The sequence below is a fragment of the Amaranthus tricolor genome, chromosome 6, assembly GCF_026212465.1.
Source record: "Amaranthus tricolor cultivar Red isolate AtriRed21 chromosome 6, ASM2621246v1, whole genome shotgun sequence".
Lineage (NCBI taxonomy): Eukaryota > Viridiplantae > Streptophyta > Magnoliopsida > Caryophyllales > Amaranthaceae > Amaranthus > Amaranthus tricolor.
Genome location: NC_080052.1, coordinates 5,160,722 through 5,187,897, shown reverse-complemented (window position 1 = coordinate 5,187,897; position 27,176 = coordinate 5,160,722). Strand labels below are relative to the sequence as shown.

The following is a 27,176-nucleotide window of genomic DNA, read 5'->3' as shown; positions in this document are numbered from 1 at the left end:
TACTTCCTGGCATAGTGACACGGCCAAGGGCGTTATCGGCCATCCGGCGCCCATGGCAAAGTAAGAGCTCATGCCCCCTCCAGCTGACCCTCTCGAGTCCTACCTTCGGGAAAAACTAACACACTGGGGTTCTAAACCAGCGAAGAGGCCACCATATTGGGGTTTGCAAGGCCCGCTTGGTAACACCTCGGTCAAGAGGCGGTATCGGCCATCCGGCGCCCAGTGACCCAAGCATGCTCATACCCCCCTTTATGGTGGTCTTGTCAAACCTCACCTAGGGGACTAATAAATCAACCGGACATAATCCAATTGAGTCACGCCAGCTAATCATAATCTAATACTTTATCATATGGGAATAACTTCCACTTTCGATTAATAATGAGCGCCCTGGGATAGTAGCACGCCAAAACCCACTGAGCCACTCATCAAAATATATAATTCACCTCCAAAGGAGTCATTCTAACTCCAAGTAAGGCATAATCCAATTCTTAAATAGATAAGGGGGTTGTTCTCGCCTTCTATTAACACTCTCATTCTCTAAACTATTCTAAGCGCAAGGATTTCATAGTCGATAGCTCTTCATATAAAGTGTACTCACTAGTATCTCATAGTTTTGATACAGTGCATATTATTACAATAAACAATAATGTCTTTAATAAAATTGCATATAAGGGTTCGTTACTGCGTGTACGTACCTGTGAGCGTCACTGCATGATCAAAAGTCACAAAATCACCCGACTAAGGCTCTACTTTCCTCTTACAAAATGAACACCGATATAAGTTATGAGTAGAATAACTAATAAGTTCCCTTAACTACTTTGCCACACCAAACTAAATACCAAAGTAACCGCTATCACCCATTCAACATGAGTTTCCGATTACCCTAGCACGCACACAACTCATTCAATACAAGTCAAAATCATTAACTCAACACAACATAAGTCTTTCCATCAATTTAAAGTAGAAGTATGTGTGAATCGTTTCTTTACATTAACTAATTTTGAGCATATCGGCTCGCGTTACCCAAGAATGTTAATCACAATTAAATCTTACAATTTTAATATAACATTAATATAACGATAAAGCAAATCTTAGAGTTATCGTATCGAGATATCATTTGTTACATTCTCCAAAGCTATTAAGAACTATAGTCAAAACAACACGACAATCAACTTTAGCAACCATCGACGATAAGTTTACATTATGCTCTTGGCTTACTAGTATCATGTATCTATAACTTCAATAACAACCTAATAAGGGTATTTGTAATTCACAACAATCAAACCACAACAATTAGTAGCTATTTTATTCTCAATTTAATCAATCAAAATCACTTTCATAGTCAACTAACATCATCACCATTACAAATTATTAATAATAATAACCAATCGACCAAATCTTAAAATAACTTTTAATGTTATTTAATCAATCATCACCAAAATATAGTATAAAACACACATTATTAGTAATTTCATCTCTAAATCCAAGCCCTAATCGTTTCGTGTTCAAAGATAACATATTTAATTAGTACTCATACTAAGATTCAAAGAAACTAATACAAAACCAACACATCACCCATAATTTCAAATCACACTTCAAACCCTAATCATTTCATGTTCAAGGATAATTCTTTTAACCATTACCCGTACTAGAATTCCTTGAGACTAATACACAATCAACACACAACTCATAAACATGGTAGATTCTAGTTAGAAATGGTAAATTAATCAATTTGAAAAGTGAGAGATGGCTTACAATGGGGTAATTTAGAAAAGGAGTGAAGGCTAGGTGGTTGTTGCGGTGGTGTAAAGCACAAAGATGGTGGCGCTGTGCTCGTGGAGGGTTGCTGGTGTGCAGCTGGTTGCTGCCGTGGAGGAGGGAAGGTAGGCTGCTGAGCAGCTGCTGTTTGGGGGAGAAACCGCAGCCCCTGCTGCTAGCTGCTGTTGGCGGCTGTGCTGGTGGTCACGTAGGCGGCAGCTGGTGATGGTGGCTGCTGGTCGTGAACGGCTGATTGAGGCCAGCTACTGGCGGCACAGCAAGGGGGAAGGGAGAAGAGAAAGAGAGAAGAGAAGAAAGGGGGAGTGACGGCGTGAATTGAGTGAGGGAGGGAGTAATACCCCTTAAAACCCTAACTCATCCTACTTATTTAATTTATACACTTATTTATTTATTTGTTTACCTAGGTTCATCTTCTTGCGAGGCCCAGCTAAAAAAACTCACCTACGTGTGTTCACACATTTCAATAAAATAATTATTTTGATTCGAACCTCTTTATTTAGAAATTGTAATTGTACTTTTAATATAAATATATGTTAATATTTAAATTCGTATGAAAGGAGTTTATTAAAACTACTTCTAAGTTAATTTAACATAATTATAAAATTTCCAAAATTATTAAAATATTAATTAATGATGTCAGAAAATCTCGGGGTGTTACAAAATAACTACCAATGTTGTGTAAGAACTTAACATCACTGCAGGAGACGATCTGATTTGGTCACTACCAAGTTTACAAGCACTCATTATCAAAAGAACTTGGACATGCTAAATGATGATTAGTTTGTTGATAGTGATGCTTCAGACCACATGTGTAATAACCCTAATAAATTCTCTTCTTATAATATAATTAGTGAAAAAGGGTCATCTAATTAAGGTACTAGATAGAAGAAAAGTTATTGTTATGTACATAGGGATAGTCAACCTGCCAAATGGAGTAGTCCTTCTAAATGTATTATATGTTTTACAATTTAAATTTAACCTGTTGTTAGTAATAAGTTTCTCAGTGAATTAAAGTGAAAACTTATCTTAAATCATAATGTTTGTCATGTTCATGAAAAATTTAATGAAGAAGCAATGGCGTCTTAGTAAACCCAAGTCTGGTTTATGTCTTTCAAAGTGCAGCCTTTAAAAACTTCTAATTAACATGCTGATGTACATCAGAAAGACACTTCTACATTGTAAAACTGTTGATACGTTTGTATCTAGTTCATCATCATAATCTTCATCATACCTAGTGTCTCCTGCTAATTAGACTATGATCAAAGTCTGGGAAGGAAAAGAAGGCGGTAACTCATACTTATGAAGCAGAGTGCGGCCAAAGAGTCCCTCTGCTCGATAAACACTCATAGATGAATCCTTAAAAAAAACCTTATTATTAAAAAACATATATATAAATAAAATACATATTAATAAATAAAAGGAGAACTTGATTTAAAGAATATGAACTTTTACTCATCCGCTTTTAAAGGTTTGAGCTTAAATTTAATTTTTAAAGGTTCGAAATATGCACCACATCCGCTTCTAAAGGTTTATTTTACCTTTAACCGGTTGACATTCAAAAAACAGGTTTCTTCTTCACCGAAAACAAGTTTCTTCTTCTGCCACAATATAAACCTCATGAATAGCTTCTTCATGAATGGCTTCTTCACTACAATAATGATTTTTTATTTCATTATTATCTAGTGGTATTAAAGATCAAGCTACATCCTATTATTTAGGTGATCATTAATTTTGTTTCCGAGACTAAATCTGGTTAAATAGCTATAAGAAAGAAACAACAACAAAACATACGAGTTATTTGGAGTTTTAAATGCAATTAAAGCACTAGAGCACAAGTATTGAAAACACCATAATCACACAGAAATTAAAATAAAAAACCATAACTTTTGGAAATTAGAGATTATAAAAAATTAAATAATACATGAAATTGAATTGAAGGTGGGTTGGTCACGATGACCGTCGGTGGTCTTCACGGTAGCAAGTGAAAGCTAGTGAAGAAATCAGATGAAGAGACCATGGCGAAGGTTTAAGGAATAAATCAGATGAAGAGACCATAGTGAAGGTGTAAGGAAGAAATAAGATGGAAAAAATCAGATTAAGGAAGATGGTAACCTGATATTCCAGGTTACTAAAATTGGAAGAACCTTTAAAAGCAAAGACAACTCAAAGTTTTTCTCCCATATTCTCTCTAAGTACAAATCCAGCTACTATAAATATTCACAAATCATCCTAATGAAGAAAGTTTTTCTCCCATATTCTCTCTAAGTAGATCCATTGTCATATTTCATATTCAACCCCGTTCTGACTTAAGCAACGGAGGGGTTTTCTTGGGTGCCACCCCCGGGTTAGTAACCTTTGTTCGTTTTGTAGGTTCATTCGAAGATCTTCAACCACATTCGACCATCTTCAATCACATTCAACCTCAACTAATTGGATTAGACTACCCTATACTTCGACACATGGACGTTTCTACTTGGAGTTACAACATAAATTACCCTTCCACCACTTAATACAAATTGATACTAAGTTTCACCCGAAACAGTTTGGCGCCGTCTGTGAGAAGAGTAACACCTCACTCTGAACTCGAACGGAAACTCATGCCTCCATAAAGAAACACCTAGGCTCGTACTCATCAGTTAGGACCTCACCCGTCTGAAGCAAATAGCTTGGGCCATACTTGTAATCCCAATCCTCTAATTCCTAATTCGAATTTTAACCCGAATCTTGTCACCCATCAAGACCTTCAAGAATTTGCAACCCTTCTCACTGCTCAGCTTCAAGAACACATGACTCAAGCCTTTACGTTAATTTCAACTAGATCTTCACCTAATTTTGAATGAACAAGTCCAACCTTCTCCAAGGAGGGGATCTACACCCATACCTACACCCCTGAATTACTATGTAGAAGATGTGGCAGAAAGTCAGGAGACACCGTTCACTCAAAATCGTGATGTTAATTACACATCCTCATAACACCAGAAAAGAACATTCTCATGAGCCTACCAGGGGCAGTCATCATCGTAACATCTTAGCATAACTATTATATCATCCCAACCTTAGCCGAGAAAAGGAGAGACAAGACCCTAACCCTAACCAGGAAATGAAAGAACGTCGCCAAAATCCTAACCGGACAAAGCCACTTTCTATTATGGATGCTAGAGAGATCATTACTAGTCAGAAGCTCCGTGCTGGAAGGATAGATTTTCGTGCCCTTATCAACTCTAAAAGAAAGGAAAGAGAACAAACTTATCAATAATCCCCATCCAGACGCGAGGAAGTGTCCCATCAAAGCCCACTAAAGGCTGATCAAGATAAGTTTGAAGAAGGCGGACCAGAACACTCTCCATTTATCTTCAAGACCCCCCTGTCTGCTCGATTTTAGCTACTCCTAACTAGAGTAAGGTTAAGATCCCTAACATGGTGATCTTCGATGAAACCCAAGATCCTCAAGAACACATAAAATCATATCGAGCTCACATGGCAGTCAATACTACATGTGAGGCTCTTCTTTGTAAGTTCTTTCCTACCACCTAACTGGGTTGGCTCTGTCTTTGTATACTTTACTTCCTTGCGGGAGTGTTGACAGGTTCTCTTAGCTCGAGAAGATATTCTTAGATCATTTTATTGTATCTAAGAGACAAAACAAGTCAAGTATTCACCTCATGTCAGTCATCCAACAAGAAGTTAGTCTCCAGTTACATCAAGACGTTCTATGATCAAGTCCTAACCATTATGGACATAAGTGACTCTGCAACCGTGGTTGCACTCGTCAATGGATTGAGAACCCATAAGTTAAAATGGCAACTCATTAAGAAGGGAGTAACCTCTTAAGTTGATGCAATGCAAATTGCTCAAAGGTTTGTTCAAGCCTCAGACATTTGCACACCTATAGACTCTCCAGCTAAGAAGAAAAAATTATAAACAACAATACAATTCTCAGCCACATACAAACACCTTAAGGCACCATTACTGACAAGAATATAATAGACAATCTCGAATGGGGCCACCTAGGCCAGGTGCTCCTAGGTTTGAGCAGAATTAGTTGTTAGAATGGTTGAAAGAGCTGTAGAACGGAGGGTATGATCCTCGATTCAACAGGAACAGAAGGGACATATTCTATGCCATCAGATCTAAACTTCCACAACCTCCTCAAGTGAGTACTTCAATGAATAGAAGAAACATGGACTTGTGGTGTGAGTATTATAAGGAGCATGGTCATACCCTTGCTCATTGCCGAGAACATAAGAAAGTCCTTGATCGACTCGCAAACGAAGGAAAATTGGGACGCTTCATGAATCGAAATCAACAGTACCAACCTTACCAGTTTAGGCGAGAGTCATACAATAATCAAGGGCGAGATCAGAACTCTGATAGGAAAAAAGAGGAGCAAACTAGTGTCACTGAAGGTTTCATCAATGTCATATTCGGTGGGTACTCCGAATTCTATGCAAGTAACAGGTCCATCAAGGATAGTGTTCATACTTTAATGAAGGCCAACATCACTACCAACAAAAATCCTACTATTCCGGAGATGATTTTCAATGAAAAGTTGGAAAGTCCCATCTAATACCCTTGTGATGATCTAGTTGTCCTAACTTTGAGAGTAGGACAAATGAATGTAAAAAGAGTGCTGGTGGACACTGGTAGTACAACTGAAATATGAGACTCATCATCTAGAGCCTCTTGATAAACCCTTAGTGGGATTCGGAGGAAGTCGAGTTACCCCTATGGGTACCATCATCTTGTCTGTTCGCTTGGGAAAGAAAGGAAATGGAAGATTATTCCGTTGAGATTCACTGTTATTGTCATCAAGTTTCCGTATAATGCCATAATGGGCATCCCTTTGATCAACAAAGTTAAAGCTGTCATTTCCGCTCATCAACTCCTCATCCAATATGAGAAGGATGATGGGACTGTTGGGATCCTTCGAGGGGACCAAAAGGTTGCATGGGAATGTCAAATCAACACTTTAAAGATGGGAATGTCTTGTTACGAAAACATACTTGGGCATGTTTATCAAGAAGAGATATTGAGAGGAAACTACATGGAAATCGAGTAAGGAAAATCTTCTAACAATGTATAAGTTGACCATAACTAGAGGCATCATATCTTCTTAAGAAATTAAACATGTTATAAATCCTTAGAACCTCAAGATGAAACTCTATGTAATGGAAGATTTAGAAAATCGTGAATGAATGAATGAATCAAAGTTAAGAAAAACTTTATATGATTTCCAATTTCAACAAACTCACTTTTCAATTATTTCAGGATTCTTTGTCAGCCCTTGGTACGAAGATCCTTATAGTCATTGTCTGGACCTAATGTTAGCCCCAAATTAGCCCCAAATTAGCCTATTCGTTTCAGGACTCTTTGTCAGCCTTTGGCACGAACATCCTTATAGTTATTGCCTAGAACTAATTCAGGTGGCAAGTTAGCCCCAAATTAGCCTATTTGTTTTAGGACTCTTTGTCAGCCTTTGGCACGAAGATACGTATAATCTTTGTCTAGATATATAATTTGGGTGGCAGGTTAGCCCTAAATTACTAATTTATTTCAAGACTCTTTGTCAGCCTTTGGCATGAAGATCCTTATAGTCTTTGTCCAGATATAATTTGTGTGGCAAGTTAGCCCCAAATTACCAATTTTTAGCACTTTTTGTCAGCCTTTGGCAGAAGATCCTTATAGTCTTTGTCTAGACATAATTTGGGTAGAAAGTTAGCCCCAAATTACCAATTTGTTTCGGGACTCTTTGTCGGCCTTTGGCACGAAGATCCCTATAGTCATTGTCTAAAATTAATTTGGGTGGCAAGTTGGCCCCAAATTAGTTAATTTTTTCAAGACCCTTTGTCAGCCTTTAGCATGACGATCCCTACTCGATTATTTCAGGTGTCTTTATCAAGCAACGATCCTTTATCTTTCATTTTCATAGATCAATTTGGGTGGTTATGTAGCCCTAAATTATCTCAATCAAGCCAGGACTCTTTATCAATAAAAGATCCTTTATTGTCACTTTTGTGGATCAATTTTGGATCTAGACCTAAACAAACTAAGTTTCTCTGTCAGCCTTAAGGCACAAAGATCCTTGATAATCCCGACGACTTGACATTTCATCAATCCTAACCGAGTTAGTCATCTCACATCCTAACCGGATCAGTCAACTTAGCTCAAATACCGATCATGTTATTCAAATATCTCCACTCAAAAATTGTTTTTGGTAAATAATCACCAATCCTAGCCGTATTATACAAGCCTAGTTTATATGTCACTTATTTTTATCAAATTTTACTTGCATCCCTATCTTGATTATCAATGTCTTATCTTCGGACTACCCTTGACGCCACAAGTATTACTATCAAGGCTTCATTTCTTTGCTATATCAGTCCATACTCTTAAAAAACCCAAAGACCTTAACGCTCTAATGATCGAGATTATCCCTTATTGGAATATTTTAACCTTATAGAAGATAAAAGGCCCTATACCATCGCAATGAAATCAAACTCAAGTACTTCGGGGCTTGTTAGCCAAAGGAGACCCTCTAAGAGCAAACCTAGACACCTTGGGGCACTTATAATAAAAAATTCTAACTTTGATCCATGGAAGATCTTGATACTTCCTGTGAATACTTGGATGACCTTGGGGCTCATTAACCAAGAAAATTGTATGGAATACCCCAACTCCTTTAAATGGTGGAAGATCTCAACTCTTTCAAATTATTATCCAAGCCTAGAGGCTTATTGAGCCCAAGTCAATCCCAAGATAGCTCTTTTTAGAAGATATTCAAACTCTTCTACATTCACTAATACCAGTCATGAACGACAATATTAGTCATGTAATAACCGAACGATCATCATCATTTGGGGCTAATAAGCTACCCTACAAAACGAAGAGCATGAAATATTGTCTATTGTTGAAGATCATTCGAACGTTCCACGCTTTTGTAAGTTTATCGTTAAGTAAAGAAAAAGGCATTGTCTCTGGACTAATTCGAAGATCATCACAGGGTGCTCATGACAACCGAATGATAGCAATGAGTTTCCCCTCCACTCCAAATATGCTGTCAGGAGAAGGATGAAAAGTTTCTACGTGTGCTTACATCCAAACTTTGTCAAAAATGTCATCTAAAGTTCTCATTAATTAGCCCAAGGTGGATTTCAAAGTCTAACATGATCAAATTTTTTGATAATCCTTGAAAAGTTCAAAAATTTATTTGTGTTAAAGAAGGAAAAGCACACAACCTCTATGCAAGGAAGAGTTTGAAAGGGGAAGAATTTACATGTATCCAAAATAGTGAAAGCAAAAACAAACATAGAGGAAGATAAATGTATCCAATCATTCACTAGCTGTTGGGTTCAAATGATCATATCTTTCAGTTCCGATGTCTGTTTGGGGCGTATAATATGTCATTGAAAAGCCCGTAAAGTCTAGTTTCCAACGCTACTAGCCTTGCATCATTCCTGAGTCATACATCAAAAGTTACATATAAAACAGTGAACATTATCCAGATTGACGCGAGAAGTCAAGTTTTTGTTAGCCATCAAAATAAATGCTGGGCCTCTTAGGAATTCTCTCCAGCAGAATCTGAATTACAATCATCATCATCAATTATCAAATATAGACATGCTCAAATTCCTTTGGGTTACTTGAATAGCTCAAAAAGTTATCTAAGTGTAAGAAGCGAAGCATGAAATTGATTAAAACATGATACAAATTGATTATAACATGCTAGGACTCTCAGCCCTCACCAATATGGCATCTTCCTCCTCTCTCCTCATTCTTCACTGTAAATTACAGAATCATAAAGTATAACAAACACAAACAACCAAAAGTAAAACCAAAACCACAAACTCCATTTACAAGCTCAAATACCCATCTGTTCATCTTCAAAAGAATCTCATCTTTCTTCCCCAAAAGTTCAAAAAAAAAAAAAAAAGAAAAGATATCTGTAAAATTGGTAAGATCTCCGGTCCTGGGTGAAGCAATCATCAACAGTACATGTCTTCCCCTTGATAATAATGATAATGAGGTAAATTCATCCTCTCATGAAGAATATGACGCTGATGATGATAATAATACCCACCTTCAAATTTCCTTTTAGGCATTTCATCAAACACCAACTGCTTCACCATACCCATTTCCTCCTCAAATCAACGACCCACTATTACAGTCAAGTAATATAATCAATCTACAAAAAGCCAATTTTCTTGGAGGAATTTTATCAAACACCTTATAGGCATGGAAGTCATTTCATTTTTGATGATATTTGTCACATTCATAAGATCAGCATAAATACATTGAGGAATAAAAAGAGACAAACGAACAAACATGGGTTCTATTAATCAAGAGCAAAAAATCAAAATGAAGGGCGAAAATCTTCTGCTTTTTAATTATCATGGCACGAATTTAAAAATCGAATCCTCAGTTAGTTTCAATGTTTCTGGAAAAGATCGAGCCGCAGATTTTGATAAAGTAACTATTGAATATCGTTGGGCTATGATACAGGGTGTAGAGATGAGACCTAAAGTAGCAGAGAAGAGGTAGAAGAAGGGATTTGAGGATACCTTGAACAAGGAATGTCGAAAAATGGTGATTCAGAGGGAGAAAGAGGTGTTATCCTTGTGTTTTTCCGAGCATAATGTATGGTCGGACTACTTTATAGACTGCTTCAGAATGCGTATACTCGGACTCTACATTCCGGTCCATCCTTATTTCGTTTCACCGTCCTAAACTCAAATGGATATTTGAGTTATTATCTTTTTTTGTATCTATTTGATATTTGATATTTGATATTTGATATTAGATGTTTGAATATTTATTTTTGGTATTTATTAATAAAGCTGATTTTTTGTTTTTTTCAAGAGTTATAATGTTAATGTGTGAGTCCGGTGCAAATGGAGTTGAAGACAAAGAGCCAGAGATTTCTTTGTCAATATGTAAGTTAAAGGTAGACATTCAAAATGATGTAAGTGGACACATAAGGTATTGAAAATAGGTATTAAGAATACGGTGAGTAAACATTAAGCATAATGTAAATAAACATTAAGAATACGGTAAATAGACATTACTCTTTAATGAACTGGGCTTGAAATACATTTTTCAAAGAGATGGTTTCTCAAGAGACTAGTTGTAAATAGATACTGATACTTTCAAGGATGATTTATGTTTGTGTTGAAAGGTTCATTCAACTTTGTGCACAATCAAATTCTTGTTGGGGGGTTCTAATCAGTTTTAAAACAAAGTTTTGATGCAAATAATTAGCATAAGTAAGGTATGAACACACATAAATTAATCAACACACAAAGAAGGAATGAACACGGGTTAAACACAAGTTACTGCTCATTAGATACTTAATTTTTGTTTAAATCAGCTACGTTTTATACTGCTAATATCATTGATGCATAAACTTGAACATATAAAGTAATTCATAGGTTTAGTCTATATAAGTTGGTTTACAAAATCAGTAGCTCTTTTTATTTTATAGAATCTCTACATAAGTTTATTATTTAACAGGTTTAAGTTCCATTCAAGTCGGTTGTTTAGTGGATTCAGTCTTTAAGAGTTACTCTATGTTATTTAATAGTCAATTGGGTTTGGATTCGATTACGAGGATCAAGATTCGGTTTGATTCAGATATTGTGTTGATATAACTCGGGTACGATTACAATAATTTCGAGTATGATTTAAGTTTGGGTTATTATATAAATCAGGTTCACCTCGGTTTTGAGTTATCCAATCATCGGATATTATCAGTTCTAATACCAACACTTTTGGGTTATCATTCATTTGGATAAGTGTCATATAGATTCGGGTAACTCGACTTAACCTATGTTTTCGATTTATTTTCGGATTATAAGCAATCGGGTCACACGGATAGAAATTCGGGTTGGGTACATTTTGCACAGCTCTATATATAAGGATTAGACGAACGTATTAAATTATCTAAAAAAGAAAAAGATATTTGCGTTCAATTAATAAAACGGAATTATTTCCCCAATTCATATTTGAATTTCCCCTGCCAGTCCAAAAAGAATTTTCTAGATACCCATTTCATTTCATCATCTTCTCAAACTATTAAACTTTTTAGAGGGAGAAGTAAGAGGTTTTTAGAGGGAGAAAGTAGAGGTTATGGAAGGATTACAAAGATCAGCAATTTCGTTTAGAAGGCAAGGATCCTCCGGTTTAGTATTTGATGATAAGCTGATATCAGAAGAGCTGAGTAAAAACAAATCAGAAAATCAAAAAGGTGATTCAGATCAATCAGTAAATCAGGAAGATAATCTGATCTCAGAATCGAGGGGAAGTAAATCTGATGGTGGAAATAGAAGGGCTTATCGTAGTGTTAAGGTTGAGCAAGCAGAGGATCCACCATCTCCAAGAGTTTCTGGTTGTGGGTTATGCAGTGTTTTTGGAAAACCTGCTGCTAAAAACCAGAAAAGAAAAACTGGTAAGTCAAAGAATAAATAAAAATTGGTGGAAACACACAAAAATGAATAGCCCTTTTTTTTTCTTTTGTAATTGATTATTGATTTAGCCATTAATGTATGAATCTTGTAATTTGATTTATAGAATGTTGCAAACTCTATTGAACAAAAGCAAGTATATTTTGAGCAAAATATGTGAAATTATACATTAAAACCCAATCCAAAAATTGGGTCTTTTGAATCGAAGTGTTTATGGGATTATTAGTTTTTTTTTTTTTTTTTTTTTTTTTTTTTTTTTTTTTTTTTTTTTTTTTTTTTTTTTGACAATCATGTGGTAGAGGGATGTGATTTTGTCTAAAGCTTTGTGTAAATTCATTATTATGATGTTGTTTAGAAGTTTTATTATGCTTATTTGTAATTTGATGGCCGAAAATTCATTACTTAAATCCTTTTCACATGAAATATATGGATCACTTCAAAGTCTTGTATCGTTCTTGATCTTAGCTAATTTAGTGATACATCAATTTTAAAAGATATTGCAATAATATCATACATACTAATACAAATGTTAAGGCAAATAAAATTGGTATTCTGTTGGCAAATAAAATTGATATTCTTAAGGAGGCTTGATAAATGAATTTATTTTAGTTGCTAATAATTAATTAAAAAAAATATTTACTAAACTTAGAATTTTATTAGTTTTGAATTATACATACTATTAAAAATATTAAAAATATTGGAAAATCAATTCCAAAAAAATGTTTAAAAATGACAATTGTCATTCTTAAGGAAATTTTACGGATGAACTTATTTTAGTTAATAATATTTGATTACATGAAAATATTTATTTGATTTAGAATTTAATTATTTTTAAATTGGATTTAAATTAAGTAAAATATTTATAAAATTTATTATAGCAATCCTATATAGAAGTTTATTCGTTAAGGTGATGTATTAGATAATTGTTTTAAAAATTAGTTTTTAGTTTTGTAAACAAGTTATGTATTCGTTCGTGCATTGTTATTTTTACTCAAATATAATTAATTATAATTATTGAAAAATAATTATTATCATTATATTGATGTATAACAAAATAATGTGATCTAAAATTATAAAAAGGCTTTTTATTTCTTTCGTTACATTTACAACATTTATACCTAAAAACTTTTATATAAATTCCTTAATCTTATAATCTCTACAATCTTAATGATACACATAATATATTGTTTGGTGCTCCTTTATGTTTTTTTCTAATAATATGAACAATAATATGATATTCTGTCCGATTTAATTTAATTGCTACTTTTAGTTTGAGCATAAATATTAAGAAAACGAGAGGACTATTTAAAATAGTAAATTAATATTTAATATTAGGTATTTTTAATATTAAGAACATGAGAACACCATCTAAAATAGTGGATCCATGTTTAATATTAGGAATTTTTAATATTAAAAAAAAAATTAAAGAGACAACCTAAAAATGTATTATGGATATCTTGGAATGGAAATAAGACCATAGAAATAAAATGCTCAAATAAGAAAGTGGAGAACTAAAAAGAATGGGTGGGAGTATGATTTTTTAGTGGGAAATGCTGTGCAAATTGAATTGTTAATACATGGATGTAATCTTATCTCAGATTTCATATCTTTTTTTATTTTAAGAGCCCTATTTCTATAAGATCGTCTCACAACGAGTTCATACAAGAGGTTTATTATGTTAAAACTTTCTATTGTTAGGCTATTTAACCTAAGTATAAAACACATCTCACGATAAGGCCGTTTTATACAATAATTTGTGTTAATTAAATTATTCATTAGTTGATTTGTCGTTTAACGTGGATGTACTCTTATCTTTCACATTTCATTTCTTTTTTTTTTATTTGGAAAATTTGATTTAAAAGGTACAGACTTTAGCTCACCCGCTTTTAAAGGTTCGTATGTTCTTTTATTTTTTAAAGGTTTGAACTTTGTACTCCATCCGCTTTTAAATGTTCTTCCGGTTTTAGTAACTTAGAATATCAGGTTACCATCTTCTCAGCCTGATTTTTCATCAGCTTCTTCCTTCAACCTCTACTAGACCCCCATCAGTTGCAGTGTTGTTGTAAGATCGCCTAATCCTTAGGAATTCTTACAAGCTTTAATCACGGATTGGAAGAAAGAACGATGAAGGGAATGAAAGGTGGTGAATGTCAAATGCAATGACTGAATTTTTTTGTGTATCTGTTTCATATTCGCAAATGCAAATGGAGGATAGTTTGGCTAAAATCGAAACTCACTATGAATCCACGTAGCAAGTAACGACGCTCTTAAGGCACAGGTGCATGCGCCAAATACACCAAGCATAAGAACTTTTGCTAATACGACTCTAATCCAAGAATCATACAAACAACGGGGATTGAAACAAAACGTTTTGGGTTTTCTTTATCATTAATCAACTCTTCAAAAAACATAATACATGCTGAACTTATTTATAAAGGAAAGAAAAACGAAAGAAACTAACTAAAAACCGACTAATGAAACCGTGTACCATGACTGGCCATAGTGACGTGTGGAGGTTACTACTTTGGCCGGTTGTAACTTCTTGGTAACTACCTCCTATGTGTTCATTCTGCAAGTAACTTCTCACATAACTTCCGTCCCGTAATTAAATACTCACAAAACCGACAATACTCCTAATTACTTGCATAAAACCGAAAAACAACTATCTAAAGATAACTACATAAATTTATGATTTTCTTTTATTGCATACATAAATAACTACCTAGCTAATATGGACTAAAAGGACGTAAAAGGTGATGTCTTTGAGCATTCCTTGCACATGCCCTAAATGGCTCGTAACTTGCTGAAAATAACTTCCTTGATCTCGTGCTTTGACTTGATTTCCGTCTTTGTTTTCTTCTTGTCTTGTACTTCCATACTTGCTTATGACTTTCAAAATATTTAAAATACATGACTTTCAAAATATTTAAAATACATGACATATTTTTGTATGCTTTTTTAACTTAAAATTAAATACTGAAAACATAAAATGACCGATTTTAACAAACACAAAATAAAAACACAAACTAGGAGCTAAGAATTAAAATTCAGATTTGAATTTGATTATGGATGATCTCTAAAAGGTGGAATAAAGATTTCTTGTTGAATGAGGGTGGTGCGCCAACATTGAACTAGCATTGCAAATAAGATTGAGTGATGACTTGTGCTGGACCTCTTGAGTTTTGATGATGACTACACTTAAGCAAATATGTGTTTAGAGATTGTGTGCAGGTCGATATCCGATTAATTGTGATCGTTGATAGTACCTATGGCTTAGTTCATGGGAATGCATGTGTCAAAAGGATTCAAGGGATGTTAGAAGAAGTATATCGCTTGGGATGTAAAATGGAGACAGCAGGTCTACTGTTCCTAAGTTGGATGTTCTAGCAAAACTGGATTCTGGAAACAGCGCACTGTTCCTGAACTGGAGTCAGCCTACGTTAACTGAAAATTCTGGTTATTATATTTTAATTATTATTTTTAGTTAATGTATTTAATAAAATTAATTTGTTGCAGTAGTAATTTATTAAAATTAATTGGCAAATCGTTTTTCTTAAATAAAATGAATTAACGTCCTTATTTTCTTAGATCCTTTATTTTAGGATCTATTTTTAGTAAATATTGGATTTACTAAAAATAGAATTAGTTGTTGTTGAATGGGTCTTAGCTATCATTCTTAACCGTCTTTATACCTACAAGTTAGCAAGTAACCATTCGTAATAAGCATAACCGTTTCTATTTATAGCAAACATGTTCCAGCAATTAATACTGGAACAGGAACAGCTATTGAAGAAACTGCTGCTTAAAGGGAACATAAGTTATTTTAAGGCAAATGGGAACAGCGGTTATTTCTGTCTGGTTTGACTTAATCAAATAACCGTATGGTTGCTTTATCCACATTACTCCCATGATCTTTTGATAATGGGATAATGGATTGGAATATTCCTTTTTATTAGGGACTTTAGCTCTATAAATAGTGGACTCGGTTATTCTTCAAAACTCGCCTTAGTATGAGCCATTAAATCATACGTAATTTTGGGAGAATTTTTACAAGAAAATTTTGTTTTAAAAATGCCAATTAATTTATAATATTTTCTTGTGCAACTCATTGATTTTATTTCTAGAGAATTTTTATCCTTTTGTAAGGGTTTTTGAGAGAATTTGTAATTAGACTCGGGTGAGTCTAAGGGGGAAATTAGATAGCTTTTAATGAAGCTAGAGAAGAGATTAGCTTTGAGTAAAGCTAAGGAGAAAGCTTCTAGTGAAGCTAGTGGTGAGAATTAGCTTTTAGTGAAGCTAAGTTTGTTGCTTTGAGTGAAGCAATTTGAGAGAGAAGAGTTGGCCTAGTTGATGCGCTTCGAGTGAAGTAAGATGTTTAATGTAATTGTAACGAGTTGCCTTAAACATAGTGGAGAATTTAGAAATCCTGTGGGGTCGTGGTTTTTCCTTCTGTTTAGGCCCAGAAGGTTTCCACGTAAAAATCGTTTGTCTCTTTTAATTATTTCGCTTTAAGTTTAAGCTTTATTTATTTTGTTCAATTCCGCAAAAACAGGGCAAAAACGCTTAAACTAGTAACAACAACAATTCACCCCCCCTCTTGTTGCTCTTCCCGTTCCTAATTGAGTCTACAATTGGTATCAGAGCTCTGTTCCCAGTAGATCTGGAAACCCTGAGGGCAGAATCCTGGTGTTCCCGAAAATGTCAATTATGAACGAGCGAATGGAAGAAGGGTATTCTACTCAAAGACCACCCATGTTCGATTGAAAATTCTATACATAATGGAAAAATAGGATGGAGATCTTTATCAAAGCGAAAAATTATCAAGTTTGGAGAGTAATCGAAATAGGAGATTTTGAGGTAACCACTACTAACTCCAACAATGAAATTGTTCTCAAACCCGCAACAGGTATATATTTCTAACTCATTTTATTTTCATCCATCCAAATTTAGTAAAAATAAATTAATAGAGTTGCTAAAGGAGACACAAGCTAAATTTGAAAGTTGTAATGTTAAGTGTGTCCAATTAGAAAAGGAACTCAAGGTAAGCAAAGACCATGTCTCCTATATAAACACCTTTAGATATGATGTCCAAAACAGATTTTTCAGTTTGTTGGATCAAAACATAATTCTAAAGGAAAATATAGAGAGAATTAAAAAGGAAAATGTTATTCTTAATATTGAGTTGTCGCAATACAAATTATTAGGCTTGAATAAAGAATTGAATGATGCATCTACTAAAGATTTGTGCAATGAGTTTCAAAATTTAAAATTGAATCTAGAATCCAACCGTAACATTAATGATAAGCTTGAATTAAATTCAAGAGAAGAAGGGAAAATCAAAATTACTCCCAAATGGATTTAAGATGCCAAAAGAAAAAAATTCAAAAGGCCTAAATTACTTTAAGAATAACAAGAAGAAGAAAGCTTACGTTGATCTCCCTAGTGACAGAATCTGTTCCTTCTGTGGAGGAACTGGCCAACTGAAGGACCAGTGCACCAAAAGGGAACAGTACACTGTCTCTAACAGAAACTATGTCGATAACATTCAGATTAAGAAAAATGATTCATGCAAAATCGACAAGGAACCCAAGAAAGTCTGGGTTCCTTTAACTAACCATTAATTTTTTTTTTCAGGTCCAAGTGAGGGGGAACAGCTCATGGTATCTCGACAGTGGGTGTTCCAAGCACATGACGGGTGACAAATCTAAGTTTCTCTCACTTGAAGCCTATGATGGGGGAACAATAACCTTCGATGACAATATGAAGGGTGAGATAATAGCCAAAGGAAAGGTTGGAAGGTCCTGTTCCCATGCTATCGATAATGTATTTTTAGTCGAGGATTTGAAACATAACTTACTAAGCATTTCTCAATTTTGCGTTAAAGGTAACTCTATGAACTTTACTTCAAAAAGGGTGCATTATTTCTAGGAATGACACAGGAGACACCGTTCTTGAGGGAATCAAAAAAGGGAAGACTTATGTTGTGGACCTGGAAACTGTTCCCAAAACCAGTCTAACGTGTCTAAGCGTTATAGAAGACGACCCACTTCTTTGGCATAAGCGTCTAGGTCATGTTAGTTATACATTGATTAATACATTAAGATCAAAAGACCTAGTTAGAGGACTACCAGCTATAAAATTCCTTAAGGATGAAATTTGTGATCCTTGTGCCAAAGGAAAACAAGTTAGGTCATCTTTTAAACCAAAGAATGTTGTGACCACCTCTAAACCACTTGAATTATTACATATGGATCTATGTGGACCTATGAGAACACAAAGCCGTAGTGGCAAAAGATATGTGTTTGTTATTGTTGATAATTATAATAGATTTACTTGGATTTTATTTTTAGTTAGTAAAGATGAAGCCTTTAATGAGTTTGTTTCTTTCGCTAACAAAATACAAAAATCTACCAATAATCAAATTATTCACATAAGGTCAGATCTATTGCAATGAGCATGGATTAAGTCATAATTTTTCGGCACCACGAACACCACAACAAAATGGTGTAGTAGAAAGGAAAAATAGAACTTTAGAGGAAATGGCTAGAACCATGTTAATTGCTAGTGGTCTACCTAGAAATGTTTGGGCCGAAGCTGTTAATACTGCATGTTATATTTTGAATCGTGTATTAACAAAACCAATCACTTCAAAGACACCCTATGAATTGCTTAAAGGTGTTAAACCAAATATTTCCTATTTTCGTGTGTTTGGATGCAAATGTTTTGTTCATGTAAATGGAAAACGAAATATAGGGAAGTTTGATGAAAGAAGTGATGAAGCAGTATTTCTTGGCTACTCATCACATAGTAAAGCTTACAGAGTTTATAACAAAAGAACAATGAGCGTGGAAGAATCCGTTCACATAATTTTCGATGAAACTAACTTTTTGTCAAGTGAACAGGATACAAATAATTTTAAGATAGGTCTTGCAAATCTATAACACGATGGTGAAGAATTGAAAGTGCAAGATCAAGGAACAGCTGGTGAACAGCCGGGTCCAGCAGAAGCAGAAAGTACTGATCGAGTTCAGGAACTGCCAGAACATCAGGAACAGCAGACTGTTCCCAATCCAGCTGTTCCCACAGATGAGCAGAACAATCCAGTAGCTAAACAGAATGTTAATCAAGCTGATGAATCAGAACATGCTACTGTTCCCACAAGAGATTTTGTGCCAAAACCTTGGAGATATCAAAAATACCATCCTCTTGATTTGATTATAAGTGATTTGAATAAAGGAACACAAACTAGATCTCAAATGAGAAACTTTTGTGCACACTTTGCGTTCCTATCATCTCTCGAGCCCAAGAATCATGAAGAAGCTCTAAAGGATTCCGAATGGATCATAGCCATGCAAGATGAATTAAATGAATTTGAAAGAAATAAAGTATGGCATTTGGAACCCAAACCAAAACACAAAAAGGTAATTGGATTGAAATGGGTGTATCGGAATAAACTTGATGAGCATGGAATAATTGTTAGAAACAAAGCAAGGCTCGTGGTCAAAGGATACAATCAACAAGAAGGTATTGATTATACCGAGACATTTGCACCGGTAGCAAGGTTAGAGGCTATTAGAATTTTAATTTCTTTTGCTGCTTTCATGAATTTTAAATTATATCAAATGGACGTGAAATGTGCTTTCTTAAATGGTTTTCTTGATGAAGAAATTTTTGTTGAACAACCACCAGGTTTTGAAAATACCTCATGTCTTGATCATGTCTACAAGCTTGATAAAGCTCTTTATGGCTTGAAACAAGCTCCTAGGCAATGGTATGAAAGACTATCAAAGTTTTTGATTCAAAATGACTTTGTAAGAGGCAAAATTGACAAAACCTTATTCTTTAAGAATAGAGGTTCTGATATTCTAGTTGTTCAAATATATGTTGATGACATTATTTTTGGTGCCACGAATGAATTGCTATGTAAAGGATTTGCTAACCTAATGAGCAACGAATTTGAAATGAGTATGATGGGAGAACTAAACTTCTTCCTTGGGTTGCAAATTAAACAAACTGAAAATGGTATTTTTATTCATCAACAAAAATACATCAAAGAACTTCTTAAGAAATATGGCTTGAATAATGCTAAAATCAACAACACACCTATGGCTACAAATGTTAGATTAGATGAAGACCTAAAAGGAACTAACGTAGAACAAACAATGTATCGAGGCATGATAGGTTCCTTATTATATCTAACTGCAAGTAGACCCAATATTTCATTTAGTGTTGGTTTATGTGCTAGATTTCAATCAAACCCTAAAGAATCACACCTCACAACAGTAAAAAGGATTTTGAGATATTTGAAGGGAACAGACGACTTATCCTTATTTTATCCTAAAAGTGATGTTTATGATTTGAAAGGTTTTAGTGATGCAGATTATGCAGGTGATCTAGTTAATAGAAAAAGTACATCAGGTATGGTACAATTTCTTGGCTCATGTTTAGTTTCATGGAGTTCCAAGAAACAAAACACTGTTGCATTATCCACTGCCGAAGCTGAATACGTAGCAGCAGCAGCTTGCTGTTCCCAAATGCTTTGGATAAAACAACAGCTAAGAGATTTTGGTATTAAGTTTGAATGTGTTCCTATTTATTGTGATAATACCAGTGCCATATGCATATCTAAAGATCCAGTGCATCATTCACGAGTAAAACACATCCACATTAGGCATCATTTTCTTAAGGATAATGTTGAAAATAAAAATATTATTTTAAAGCATGTAAACACCAACGAGCAAATAGCAGATATCATGACTAAACCGCTTCCAAGGGAACAACATGAGAAAATGAGATTGGAACTTGGCATGATCAAGCTGCATTGAAGTGAATGACATATGTGATCCTTAAAGACAGAATGAAAATTGAAAAGGTCGATCAACCACAAAATCTTGATTGAAAAATCGATTATCGAAAGGATCAGGTACGCACCATTTAAACGTATATACTGTGAATGCTCATATGATTGCTCGTTTGATTTGATCAGATTGTAGTAGCATAAAATTTCCATTTATTTTTTATTTACATAAAAAAATTTTCATAATATTTAATATATATATATATATATATATATATATATATATATATATATATATATATATATATATATATATATATATATATATATATTTCTCCAGCAATTTTTTTTGAAAAGTAGGAGTTAAATCATCATAGTTCTTCACTAAAATTCGTCTGTTTCCATTTCACATTATGTGTTCATATGCACGAATTAAATAAGGAACTTGAATCACTTAAACACACGTCCCCTCACAAGCATTTTATACTCTCTCTCACGTCAAATCCTTCATTTCATCATCAATTGCATTTCACTCCCAAAACCGTCTTCAACCTAGCTTTTCTTTTTCTTGATTTTTCAAATCACCATGAAAACCAAGAATCAAACCCCAAAAATGAAAAAACCCACACCTCTTCAAGTCATCTATCCAACACCACTCACTCCTAAAACTGAGTCTTCATCAAGAAAGCAGCAGGACACACCTAATCCTTCTGAAGTGCATGAAAGTTCAAAGCGCAAAGGAGATGCTATAGTGAGGAAATCATCCTCAAAGAGGGCAAAGGTTAATGTTAAGGTATCTGCTGAAGAGATATCAAAAGAAATGATTGTTGGCTTCGGATTGGACAAACAATGGTATGAATCAAATTTTTTTCCTCAATTTCACGCCATATTGCAAAATCAAGCTTGGGAATCTTTAATGGGAAACTATTGCTGTAACCCAATGTATCCCAACTTAATGCGTGAGTTTGCTTTAAATTTTTCTTTTGACCATGGAGTCTGTACTAGTGAAGTAAAGGGGATCAAAATTGAATTTAATAACCTGATTTTAGGAGGATGGTTGGGTGTTCCCTCAACTGGTTTTGATAGATATGTTGTTGGGTCAAAAATTAATTTTTCTGGTATAAATGAGAAGTCAGTATGGAAGTTTTTAGGGTTGAATGAAAAAAGAGGAAAAGTTAGTCATAATGTGCTGTCACCAATGCACAAACTGTTGTACAACATAGCAAGAAGATTTATTTTGCCTCGCACATCCAAAAGAAGTGAGGTTATTTTGAGGGATACTACGTTGATTTACTGTATGGCGAACCACATCAAGATTAATTTTCCTTCTTTAATAATTTGTCATCTAAATGATTGTATTTTTAAAAGGAATGTATTAGGATATGGTGGACTGTTGACCTGGATATTTAAGAAATTGGGTGTTCCTCTTGATGGTCCAAACTATCCCATGGGTCCAAACAACAAAGTGGGTGTAAAATGTTTGAAAAATTTACATCTAAGATTAACTGAAAATGGGACCCTTGAGAACATTTTTGAACAATCAGAGGACACCGATGAAGAAGAAGAAGTTGAAGAAAATGTTGAGGAGGAGGAAGTAAACAAGGAGGAACAGGAGGAGCCTGTTCCCTCTGCCACTAAGAAGGCAGAGGGGCATTCTGAGGAGGAAGAACAGGAGGAAAACTCTTGTAAAGGGAAAGTAGTGAAGGAACTGGTGAAGGTTGCTGTGGAGGAAGAAGAAAAGAAAAATGAGAAGGGTTCTTCACCTGGTTTAACCCCTAGGAAGAGTAGTAGGCTAGCTTCTAAAGGAAAGAAACCTGTTGTTATTATTGATGATGACTCAGCCTCATACACAACAGATGAACCAAGCCATCCTTCCTCACCTAAACCTGCCACACAGTCACCAATTCAACCATCTTCACCACCACAGTCACCTATACCATCATCACCACCACTAGTACACACATCACCAAATCAAGGTTTAGGTGACACTACAGTTCCAACAGCCCATCTATCCTCCATTCTCCTGAAACTCAATGATTTGCAGTCCAGCTTTCTTGTTTTTAAAGATGAAATTCGTGTCTCTATAGCCTCACTATCTGCTCAAATGGACCAAATGGAAGCACGTTTGGGGGCCAAACTGGACACAGTAGAGGTGGAGACAGAATACATAGATGATGAAGCTCCTGCATCTTAATTTCTCCTGATAATCATCATATTTTCTTAATTGTTGCAACCATCACTATTATCAAACAATCTTTTCTTGCTTTTGTTTTGTACCAGCTGGGGTACTGTTTGTATTAATTCATACTATGACCTACATTTTCCTTTATGCTACTAACTATCTGTGACGATTAATCATAGCTGATCTTGTTTGCATTCATTGTTATTGCTTTTTACTTTGTGCATCCTCATTCTCTCTTTGACTATGACTATATGCTTAGTGCTGTGGTTTGATTGCTCCAATTCTTTTTGAATGATGTCAAAAGGGGGAATATTTGACACAAACTTAAATAATGCTTGAGTATGCTTAGCTCTGATAATATCTATTATGTTGGACTTTAGGATTAAGGTTATGATTCATGATCTAAGGCTGTTTGGCTGTGTGCTGCTGATGATTGTTTATTGCTTGTTTATTGCTTGCTGATTTTGCTGTGATTGTCAAAGTATAGTTAATCTATTGTCAGTATATAGTTAACACCTTTTGTTAATGCTTGATGCTCTGACACTTATGATCAAGATTGATTTATATTGCTCTGATAATAGAAGTTATTTGATGAACTGTTGCTCTGATGACTCTGATGATGAATTGTTCTAATAATAGTTTTGAATGTTCTGTTGATAGGAGTATAAGATATATGTTCTGATTATATGATTAATTGTTCTGATTTCAAAGTTATTACATTTGAAATACTTAGTGATTTATGTTAACTATTTTTGGAAACTTTTTAAAAACATATATTTTATATTGTGTTTTTATACTATATGGAGTAAACTGTGTTGCTATGATTGCTTGGTAAATTATATTGTAACGAGTTAATTTACTAAGTTATGTAGAGTTGTTTTGATCTCTGACATGCTCTATAATATTGATTTTACTCTAAGTTTATTTTAACTTTGTTTAAAAGTTTGTCATCATCAAAAAGGGGGAATTTGTTGGACCTCTTGAGTTTTGATGATGACTACACTTAAGCAAATATGTGTTTAGAGATTGTGTGCAGGTCGATATCCGATTAATTGTGATCGTTGATAGTACCTATGGCTTAGTTCATGGGAATGCATGTGTCAAAAGGATTCAAGGGATGTTAGAAGAAGTATATCGCTTGGGATGTAAAATGGAGACAGCAGGTCTACTGTTCCTAAGTTGGATGTTCTAGCAAAACTGGATTCTGGAAACAGCGCACTGTTCCTGAACTGGAGTCAGCCTACGTTAACTGAAAATTCTGGTTATTATATTTTAATTATTATTTTTAGTTAATGTATTTAATAAAATTAATTTGTTGCAGTAGTAATTTATTAAAATTAATTGGCAAATCGTTTTTCTTAAATAAAATGAATTAACGTCCTTATTTTCTTAGATCCTTTATTTTAGGATCTATTTTTAGTAAATATTGGATTTACTAAAAATAGAATTAGTTGTTGTTGAATGGGTCTTAGCTATCATTCTTAACCGTCTTTATACCTACAAGTTAGCAAGTAACCATTCGTAATAAGCATAACCGTTTCTATTTATAGCAAACACGTTCCAGCAATTAATACTGGAACAGGAACAGCTATTGAAGAAACTGCTGCTTAAAGGGAACATAAGTTATTTTAAGGCAAATGGGAACAGCGGTTATTTCTGTCTGGTTTGACTTAATCAAATAACCGTATGGTTGCTTTATCCACATTACTCCCATGATCTTTTGATAATGGGATAATGGATTGGAATATTCCTTTTTATTAGGGACTTTAGCTCTATAAATAGTGGACTCGGTTATTCTTCAAAACTCGCCTTAGTATGAGCCATTAAATCATACGTAATTTTGGGAGAATTTTTACAAGAAAATTTTGTTTTAAAAATGCCAATTAATTTATAATATTTTCTTGTGCAACTCATTGATTTTATTTCTAGAGAATTTTTATCCTTTTGTAAGGGTTTTTGAGAGAATTTGTAATTAGACTCGGGTGAGTCTAAGGGGGAAATTAGATAGCTTTTAATGAAGCTAGAGAAGAGATTAGCTTTGAGTAAAGCTAAGGAGAAAGCTTCTAGTGAAGCTAGTGGTGAGAATTAGCTTTTAGTGAAGCTAAGTTTGTTGCTTTGAGTGAAGCAATTTGAGAGAGAAGAGTTGGCCTAGTTGATGCGCTTCGAGTGAAGTAAGATGTTTAATGTAATTGTAACGAGTTGCCTTAAACATAGTGGAGAATTTAGAAATCCCGTGGGGTCGTGGTTTTTCCTTCTGTTTAGGCCCAGAAGGTTTCCACGTAAAAATCGTTTGTCTCTTTTAATTATTTCGCTTTAAGTTTAAGCTTTATTTATTTTATTCAATTCCGCAAAAACAGGGCAAAAGCGCTTAAACTAGTAACAACAACAATTCACCCCCCCCCTCTTGTTGCTCTTCCCGTTCCTAATTGAGTCTACAACTTGATATAATCCACACAAAAGCTGCCCTTGTGTGATGTTGTTGATGTCTTTGGATAAAACAAACCATGAATAAAATTTCCTCCCAATTTTGAATTATCGGTGGAGTTTGATTTTCAACAAGTGTGCTCCTCTTCGGCTGGCCCACTATTCAAGCTTCTTGAGAATTAATGGTGGATTGATTTTTTTTTTCCAATATAATGCTACAAAAAGCTCCTGCTCTCAGTAAGATATTTTGAGGTGCATCCCCTATAAGAAGATTAATTTTCCACTTTTCCACTTTCTCCTATAAATAGGAGTGTTTGATGGAAGGAAGAGGGAATTCCTGTTATATCTCCCAACAGTTTCCTGCCTAGGATGCAGTTGTACCTTGTTAGGGCATCAATGATATAAAACTCTTGTGGGGAGGTAATGGTGACCCCTTTCTTGTCTTGAATGGTTACTATAGGGTGGCCTTTTCTTCAGACCTCATTGACTCGCTTGAGAAACCAACTATGGGAGTTGTTGCCCTCACCAAATGTTGGCTCCCAACATTCATTTTATCCCAACAGCTCTTATATATCACATGGACTTCTGCTTCTATTTCTATCAAGACTTTGTAGACTGGTAGTTCTGCAATCTCCAATACCATGACTAGGGGATCAGAATGAGGGAAAGAGATCCCTTTGTAGTCTTCTCTGGTAAAAGTCATATCAGGGCATTCTGGTATTTTAGTTTCTTCGTGAACTTTAAAAATCCTAGCTGTGGGTTGAGTGACAACTCTCAAATGTGCCTTTCAATCAGTTATGCCTCCGGATTTTTTGAAGATCACGAAGATAGGTGCTTTCTTTTGCGTCTTGGCTTCACCTTCATCTTGGCTCGGACCTGGATTCCTCTTGTTCTCAGCTTTCGCCTTGTTTTTTTGTTCGTCGTTCCATTTCACATAATTTTTGAAGTAACCTATCTAGATCAGGTCTTCCAGGTTGTTTTTCAAGGTCCCGCAGAATTCTGTGGAATGTCTTGGACTTCCATGAAAGTCGCGGAACTGATTCATGATGTTTCCTGACCTGCAGGACGGAGGGGGTCTTTCCCATAGCTTGGAGTTCTGATGAAGGTGAAAGATTTGCGCCTTGGGAGTGTTTAGGGGTGTGAATTGGGCGAAGGTACGGAGTGCAGGTCTTCTTGTCTCGTCTCTGTGGCTTCTTCCTACGTTAGGTCCTTTTCCCTTGTTCCTTCTGTACTGATCATTCAGGGGATGACCAGGGTACGACTCTCTCTTGTTGCTGTGGTTTCTTTTCTCATATTTTTCTCCTCTGAGACCAGCAGTGATATGCCTGAAATTCTCTGTGGCTGTGAACATCTATGCTCTTTTTTTGACGTCATCCATGTTGTGAATGTTTATCCAACCATCATCTTCCTTGAATCTTCTGCCATCACATCTTTCATCATTCAACCCTGACCTGAAGACTAGGAGAATTATAGAATTTTCGGGCTTGGTTAAGCACTATGTGCTAAATCGTCCAATGTACTCATTAAGTGATTCTTC

The 27,176-nt window shown here is 34.8% G+C and overlaps 1 protein-coding gene across 1 annotated transcript; it reads left to right on the top strand.

Moving 5' to 3' along the window:
- Positions 1-11,628: 11,628 nt before the first annotated feature.
- Positions 11,629-12,457, top strand: LOC130814553 (uncharacterized protein At1g15400-like). Its single transcript, XM_057680662.1, has one exon. It carries the CDS (start codon positions 11,902-11,904, stop codon positions 12,238-12,240), a length of 339 nt encoding a protein of 112 aa, XP_057536645.1. The 5' UTR covers positions 11,629-11,901; the 3' UTR covers positions 12,241-12,457.
- Positions 12,458-27,176: the final 14,719 nt, after the last annotated feature.